The sequence below is a fragment of the Pelodiscus sinensis genome, chromosome 2, assembly GCF_049634645.1.
Source record: "Pelodiscus sinensis isolate JC-2024 chromosome 2, ASM4963464v1, whole genome shotgun sequence".
NCBI classification, from domain to species: domain Eukaryota; kingdom Metazoa; phylum Chordata; order Testudines; family Trionychidae; genus Pelodiscus; species Pelodiscus sinensis.
The window spans coordinates 145,706,640-145,715,411 of record NC_134712.1 but is presented as its reverse complement, the minus strand read 5'-3'; the positions used below and the strand labels follow the sequence as shown (position 1 = coordinate 145,715,411).

At 40.4% G+C, this 8,772-nt stretch overlaps 1 protein-coding gene across 5 annotated transcripts in view; it reads left to right on the top strand.

The window, feature by feature from the left end:
• The window catches only part of LOC102463861 (palmitoyltransferase ZDHHC11), a 90,777-nt gene extending 86,005 nt beyond the window's left edge, over nucleotides 1-4,772 (top strand). For all 5 annotated transcript variants that reach the window (XM_075921564.1, XM_075921563.1, XM_075921561.1 and 2 more), the window contains 2 exons: nucleotides 107-194; nucleotides 3,955-4,772. In XM_075921564.1, coding sequence (XP_075777679.1) covers nucleotides 107-194; nucleotides 3,955-4,049 — 183 coding nt within the window. In that variant the 3' untranslated portion in view covers nucleotides 4,050-4,772. The remainder of the gene's footprint in view (nucleotides 1-106; nucleotides 195-3,954) is intronic.
• Nucleotides 4,773-8,772: the final 4,000 nt, after the last annotated feature.

The following is an 8,772-nucleotide window of genomic DNA, read 5'->3' as shown; positions in this document are numbered from 1 at the left end:
CATTCTGAAAAGCTGCAGTGGCATGCCATATCGGAGTTTGACTCAGCCCAAGTGACCTGGCAACCGATAGCTGGAATTAATTTACAAATCTGATTTTTTTCCCTAGAGTGTGCCAAAATGTACTAAAGAAACACTGTGTGAGAATATTCATCAGAACAAGGAAGCAAGTGATACTGAAATGGCGGACTTTGGAGGTAAGACTTCTTTATAGCACTTGATTTTAATTACAGAAGAATTACTGCCCAGTTTTTCCCTTGAGGTCTAAATATTCATTTAGCCCAGTCTTAACTAGGATATACACTGACAGCGTAATTGAGGTATGTATATACATACTGTATCCTTGCGTTATATCCTGTTCACCACAGTAAAGACTATTCTCCACTTCTCTTTGACAAATAAGCATTAGAGTCATTGCTGAAGTACCTGCTAACTTTGCTACAGTTAATTATCTGTCAGGGTTTGTGTGGATTTCTTTTTTTATACAATACCAAGTTTTCAATATGTATAATTAGAAAAATAATTCCACAGTGGTGTACTTTGTCACACTTTTTTGTTTTTTGGTTCTGAAAATTAAAACTTTATATTTGACCAGAATACTTGAAAATATGAAAACGATCACAGCTCATTTTCACCATTATTGCATTTCTTTGATTTACTGTATGTAAGATGGAACAACTTTTTTCAAAAACAGACAGTGGAGAAATAAACATTACATTAGACTTTCAATCTAAAATATGATCATCTAGTGTGATGTCTTGGACATTACAGACCACAGAACCTCACCTATCCACTCCTCTAAAAAGTGCCAGTCTAGACGTGGATCTTTTGGAAAATACCGTATTTTCTGGCGTATAAGACGACTGGGCTTATAAGACGACCCCCTAATTTTTTAGTTAAAAGATAGGGTTTCGTCTTATACCCCAGCGCCCCTCTGCCTCCTTTGCTCCCGGTGTCCCTGGTCTGCTGGAGACCCGGTGTCCCTGGTCTGCGCCTGAGATGTCCCGCCGCCGGCTTCCCCCGAGGCTTTGCAAAGCCGCATACCCGGCGTATAAGACGACCCCCGATTTTGGGGGGATGTTTTTTAACATCAAAAGTTGTCTTATACGCCGGAAAATACGGTAAAGCCTTTTCCGAAAGATCCCTTATTCCTTATTTTAAGAGGAATAAGGGATCTTTTGGAAAAGGCTTTATTTTCCGAAAGATCCGCGTCTAGACTAGCGCTTTTTTCCGTCAAAGCTCCAAGCCGGAAAAAAGTGGCAGCCATGTTTATGCAAATGAAGCAGGGGGGATTTAAATCCCTGCTTCATTTGCAATTGCGATGTGTCTAATTTGCATCCCTTTTACGGAAAAGGGATGCAGTCTAGACACAGCCCTTGAGTCTTCTCTCGTAAGATGGGTTTTCCACTTCTCTGATCATCTGAGTAGTCCTTCCCTACTCCGGTTCCCATTTAAATTAATCTTTCTTAAGTATCGGAGACCAGAGTTGCACAGAGTATTCCAGATAAGGACTCACCAGGGCCTTCTACAATGGTGCTAGCTCTTCCCTACTTTACTAGAAATACCTTGTCTGATGCATTCTATGATTGCATTAGCCTTTTTCATGGCTGCATCACACTGGCAGTGCATAGTTATCCTGTGATTGACCAATACACCCAGATCTTTCTCCTCCTCTGTCACTTTCAATTGATAAATCTCCAGATTAAAATTCATGTTACTCCCTAAGATCCTTAAATCCCTTACACTTTGTATTATAAAATTTCATCTCATCTATATTATTCCAGTTTTCAAGGTGGTCCAGATCTTCTTTTATGTATTCCAGTCCAGTTCTCTACCTCGATCTCTGCCTCTCCCAACCTTTTGTCATCTGAAAATTCTGTTAGCATATTCCCACTTACTGTGCTAAGGTCATCAGTGAAAATGTTAAATAAGATTGGTCCCAAGACTGATCCCTAAGGAATTCCACTAAGTAACCTTCCTTCAGTCTGGCAATTCACCTTTCAGTATGACCTATTGCCAGTGCTTTTTTTTTGATGGCACGGCTCCCAGTGCGGCGCTTTGGCGCTCAAAAAATTAGGACTTATGGGAACTTTCAAAAAAGGATTTTTTTCTGAAAGAACCCCATCTAGACTGCAGTTTTATTTTCGAAAAGCCCTTTTTCAAAGACCGTACGGCCGTCATTAAACAAAGAAGTGCAGGAAATTCAAATCCCAGCTTCATTTGCAATTTCGATCTGTCTAATTTATATCCCTCTTTTGAAAGAGGGATGTAGTTTAGACATACCCTATTAGTAGAACTTTGTCCTCCAGTCTATATCAGGGAAGTTAGCCATCCATAATCACACAATCCTCAATAGTATTTATTTCATTAAAGATATTAAAGGTTATTATCCATATCCCAGATTGGATCCTAGGGGTCTATGGCATACTCCAAACACTATCATACTAGAGCCTGTGTTAGCTTTTGCTCCCAAAGTGATTTTGGCCCGGATACTTCATCCATTCCATCATTTCCAATTTCTTTTCAGTCTGCCTTGTCATTGATGTACAATACTGTTGCTCCACCTTTATCTTTATTCTGCCTTTCCTGAACAGCACATGCCCATCCATACCTGTACTCCCAGTCTTGAATACTGGGTTTCTACTACTGTGTTTCTATTATTCCTATAATAGCTGGTTTTACTGTGCCAGTAGTTCTAGTTCCTACATTTTGTTACCCATGCTCTTGTATTGGTGTACAGACAGTTTAGTTGTTTCTAGTTGGCTTCAGCCAAATTCCTCACGGAATTAGGTATGTCTTTGCTAATATTGCCTACCTGATCATGCCAATACCACTGACTGTAACAATCTTTCTCTTAATGTCCACTCTCCTACCCTCTGTCATGCATTTCTCCATTGCAGTATCCTTGCTTTCATTTTCCTCCCACTCAATGTAAGAATCAGTGTGAAGACTACATGAGCCTCTCCTAGAAGTTTCCCTTGAGATCCTAATTTAAAGCTCAGTTAATCAGTTGTGCCAACCTCCATCCCAGAAGTTCATTTCCCTCCCTACTCAGAGATAGAGTCCATCCCATGAGAACAGTCCTCCATCCATGAATGCCTCCCAGTGATTGGTGCTATAGGGAGGAGTTTGGAATCTTCAATCGCTTCTTTAAGGCATCTGTTGTTCATCATAATCTTGTCTTGCCTTCATTCTCCTCCTCTAGGGACAGGTAGATTCCCACTGAAGATCACCTGAGCCTCTGTTTCTTTGTATCTACCCCAGGTTGGCATAGTCTCCATTGATGTATTGCAGTAAATATCTAGTTGTGTCATTTGTTGCCCTGTAAAGGATAGTTAGTGGATTCTTTCCTTCCGGTTAGAACCCTCTTTAACCTCAGGCCCACATCCCATGTCTTATCTCCCAGTAGATAGCACACCCTTCTGTTCTTTAGATCAGCTCTGGTGACAGGCCTGTCTGTTCTTGATTGGCAGTCCCCAGTCATGTAGAGTTGCCTCTTCCTGGTGCAGTGCTGACTTTCTTTTCTTTCTGGCTGTAAGTCCTTTTGTTTTTGTTCTCACATGCAATCTACTATAGCTCCTCCTCTGTCCTCTGGGAGCTCTGAACTCTGGCTGTATTCATTGACTCTTCCCCTTTTAATGTCATACTGTGGTTGAATATCACATGCTGCAAAGAGCTACAGGAGATTCGTTAAAGAGCAACTTGCGGCTCACAAGCCAGTCTGAGTATCACTGGATTGGACTACCTTACATTGAGATGCTGTTAGATTGTTCTTTAAACACTTTGACTAAAACAGAACAAATATATTCTTCGCTTGTAACTGTGTATTTTATTCTGCTTTTAAAGTGAAATGTAAAAAGTAAATTGCTGCTATATGATGTCAGGGACTGAAACTCACCTTTGAAAGCTAGCACACAGAGTACTTTAAAAATTCATTTCCACTTTGCTTCCCTGCAGCCTCACAGTCTAACTGCAACCAGTCATTAGAGGAATCTCACTGGGGAAGTGTTGGCTCCATGAAGCAGATCCCCATCTTTGCAAAATCTCTATGAGGAATCCACAAGGAACAACACTTTTCTAATGTGTTCTGTAAATGCCAACAGTTTGGCCATCTTTGGTTAGAGACTGAGTCCCCCTGAAAGAAGAAGGATGGTTCCTTCTGTAGATGAATCCGACAGTTGTTTTAAAAGGACAGCACTGGTAAAAGAAGGCATTGAAATGGCACAAAGTGGAACTGCAACTTTTTCTTCGCCAAAACAAAAGGGCTCCTCAGAGCCAATTTCAACACCAAGTTCCCTTGCAGTCTGATACATCATGTCTTCCGCTCTGAGAAACAGCACTATAGTGTGATGCACTGAAGGCAGACTGCTCAACAAACAGTTCAAGGTACTAATATAAAGACTTCAGCAACTGGGAAGTAGTCAAAAGTACAGCTCTAGAAAGGCAGAAGAAATGGCTTTCAGGAAAGCAGCTATCCTGGTTACAAGTGGCTTGTGAGAGATAAACAGTTTTGATACACAATATCTTCTGGGAAATTGCTGAATTCCTGACTTTATGCAATTCATTTAAGGGGTACTAGAAGAAGAGGGCAGAAAGGGTGTAGCCACTTTGAGGACTTTGTCAATTTGTATCCATCTTTACCTCCTCCTATTCAATGTCACCCTCTCTGCCTGTTTGTACTCTTCACATGAGTAATCATCTCCTAGGGTGTGTCTACACTACATGGCTCCCTCAATGGAGCTATATAAAGTAGTTTACTCGGCATAGTCAAAGAAGCGGGGATTTAAATAATCCCCGCTTCATTAAAATAAAAATGGCCGCTGCGCTGTGCTGACAATCAGCTGATCCGGCACAGCGCAGCAATCTAGACGCGGCACGGTCGACAAGGAAAGCCTTTGTCAACCACTCCAGTAAACCTCACCAGAGCAGTCAACAAAGGCTTCCCTTGTCGACCGCACCACATCTAGATTGCTGCGCTGTGCTGGATCAGCTGATTGTCGGCACAGCACGGCAGCCATTTTTATTTTAATGAAGCAGGGATTATTTAAATCCCCGCTTCTTTGACTATGTCGAGTAAACTACTTTACATGGCTCTGTTAACGGAGCCATGTAGTCTAGACGCACCCTTACTGCCTGTCTATACCCCATCATCTACCCTATCATAACTGTAGGTGGGTGGCCATCAAGTGAGAGAGAGGACTTTGTGATTTGCAAATCATAGCAGCTCTTGCTAGAGAAGTAATCGATGGGCACAAACAGCTGGGCAGTGAGAATGAGGTTATTCGTTTGCTGCGAGAACCTAGCTGAAGGGTCAAAGAGCATTTTAAAGAGGTTGTGAGAGAGGGCACTAGACCAGAGAAGAAATAGGTTTGGGGGAATAGGATGGGCAAGGCAGCTAGGATGAATATTCATCCTTTAGGTAACATGACAGGTCTCTGAGATACCAGAAATCCATTTTCAATTAGCACAATTTCAAACTCTGTTAAAGAAAAGAACTTGTTTCTCAAAATTATAGCTACAAATTGCCAAAAGTCCAGTTAGAAACATTGGCCCAAAACCCGTTTTTGGAAGAAAATGGATAAAGTTCTCTGTACTTGTGTTTTGGACTGTTTCACACTTTCTTAAATAGCTTGTTTTATTTATTCAAAAAAGTGATTTCTTCCCTAATTTGCTTTTGATATTGAAACATTTTAATGAACTCTCAATTAGTGTGGTGGTCTCTAAATTTCTTTTTAATGTCAATCTTCATTTTGAAAATGTAAATCCACCTATATTTTTCACAGGGAAAAGGGCATATTTGATATTTACTGTATATGAACAAAATATATTTTATATACAAAGAGTAGTTTTGCTGGTTTATTTAAATTTTATTATTTGTATGAGTTGAAGTGAATTGGTCTAAAGGAATGCGGTCATCTAATAAACTCAGTTTTTTCATATGAATTGTAAAAATGTTTTAAAGTTCAAACTTATTTTATTAAACAACATTTCTGTTGCAAAAAGGAGGGCAACAGAATTTTGCATGTGGTTGATAATATCTAAAATACTAGATAAATTTGTCACAAGCACATTAGTTGCAGTCAAAGTATAATCCAACTGCTGCATGACTGTTCAACATCCATTTCACTTAGTGGATGGAGCAAAGGGCTGGGACATGGGGTTCTGTTTCCAGTTATGTTAGTGGCCTACGTGGTGACCTTAGGCAAGTCACGCCCATGCTCCGTGCCTCAGTTTCCCCCTCACTGAAAAGGGGATAATGATTCTGACCACTTTGGCAGAGTGCTTTGAGATTGGCTGATGAAATGTGCCCTTATAAGACCTACGTGTTATTATTAGATGTACTTGGAGGATACACTTTGTGGTTGTCTCTAAAAAAATGAAATTGTAGAATCACAGATAGATTAATTTATTCATAATGTTGTTTTATGTTTTTACAGATTTAATATTTTATGATGTACTTTTGGGGATATTTTAATCTTTTTTAAAAGACTACATTAAAAACAGAAAATAACCACCCATCAGGCACCTATGCCTGTAATGACTTCCTGCATTCATTTTCAGATCTAGTTTTTAAAAATGCTCTTGTCAGCTCCAATCTCTGCACCAACACGAGAAGAAAGAGGCATATTTTCTGGCAAGTGTTTAGTTCTTCTGAGATACCAAACTTGAAGGGCTGAAGCTACACTGGCTTTCAAATAGATTCCATATGCAGCTCAATGGGTTATCTTAGTGTAACCCTGTATGCTTTGAGTACTGGCTATTAGAGCTAATCTGTGTCCTTGTGTTCCAGCTGAAAATAAACTGGTTGACAATGTTATTATTCTCATAATCATCATTATTATTTTTCTACTACATGAACATAGTCAGGATCAGGACTGCATTGTGCATAGTCTCAAAAGAAGATCCCTCAATTTGTTGTATTATGAATCCCAACTCTTAAAAGTCATGAGCCAGATGCCAACAAACATGGTATTTTTTTAAATGTTACATTTTGCATTCTGTTTATTTGCCTTCATGTTCATGAGCCTTTAGGCTACATATTTTCAAGCTTTTCTCTGCAATCAGGAGGGCTAGAAATGAACTTCTACAATGAAAGTTGAGATATCTGTAGGAGCTCATGATTTTAAAGAAACTTTTTTTTTAAATGAATGAAGATGCCTATCTCCTAGAACTGGAAGGGATCTTGGAAAGGTCATCAAGTCCAGTCCCCTGCCTTCACAGCAGGACCAAGTACCATCCCTGCCAGATTTTGCCCCAGATTCCTAAATGGCATTCTCAAGGCTTGAGCTCACAACCCTGGGTTTATCAACCTGAGGCTCAAACCACTGAGTTATCCCTCCCCCAGGGATACAAAATGGTAGATGGCTGATGGCAGCCTGTTAGGGCCAACAAGCCCAAAAGCATTTCTTAAAGGGGCCATGCTGTTTTTTTGTTTTTTTGCTTAATAACTCTCGGGGTCCTTTTTTTTTTTTTCAACAACTTTGATCTCCCCCTTTTTTTCCTCAACAGAATTTTTTCCTGGTGGTTTTGGGGTTTTTTTGGAGGGAGGTTCGATATTTTTGGTTAAACCATCTGGCAACCCTATGGACCAGAGAGGTCCAAACTGTACTGCTATAATCTAGCTAGCCATCTTGTCTTAGTTGTTGCAATTTGTCTCTATGTGTAAAATAGTCTGCAAGAGCCAATAGGAAGTTTGGCACTACACAGCGTATGTCTTCATGGCAGAATTCACTTGAGTGTTGTCCCCCTTTCATCCACATACCAATAGTCCCACAGAGGATAGGGATGTCTTAAATGCTCGTTGCTTGGCTATGGGGAGAGGGAAAGCTTAGAGCCCAGGCTCAGCTTTCACTGTAGACTGCCTGCTTTGCAGCAAGGAGGTGGGCTAAATCATTTAGCCTTGTTAATCCTGTACTGCATTTGCAGATGTCCCCCTTTGTGCCCAGAAGGCACAAGAGTTCTTCCACGATTTACTGAGAGAGAGAGAGAGAGAGAGAGGTTCAGTTTACTGCAGCACAAAGAACCATGGAATATGGCCCCAGAAGTCATATGAATGCAGCCCCAGTGAGAACTCAGTAACACAGATACAACTTTGCACTGTGTAGCTGCTCACACACAAGCTAGGGTCTCCTGGATGCTCAGACACAGGAGCCAAGTGCCCAAGTTAACTCTGTGGCGAAGCCACACCCATAGCATTCTGCGTGTTGTATGTTGGGGTTAAACTTCCTGATGAAACTTCACCCTTCCTACCACTCAGGCCCACTGCAATGCCTGTGTACTCAGTCTCTGGCCCAAGGAGGTGGATTCAGATGAGTTGTTTTGGGGATGGTGTCTTCAGGTTTTTTGTTAGTGTATCTGCAATATGTGTCTACGTTGTAGTTGTGCCTGGCGTGGGATCAAGTATCAATTATGAACAGAAAACTATTTTCAACACTTTGGGGGGAACACACATCCAGTTAATAATATAATAGCTTTCTTTCACATCAGCAACATGGAACATAGTTTTGCTATATAGGCAAGTGAGCTCAGTACAGAGTTAACTAGATAAAATGAAAGGACCTGTGTTACATAGGGAGTCAGAGTAGAAGATGTAATGTAATAAATTTTAAGATATGCAAATTTAAATCTAAAAATGGGGAAGCTATTGAATTGACCTTTTCATCTAGTTGTTCACACAGTATCCATTTAAGAAGATTAACTAGTTTGAAATGCATGGTGAGTTCATGGCAATGTTGTTGTCATTTTGCATATTTGTTAGGTTTTCTCATTGTATTA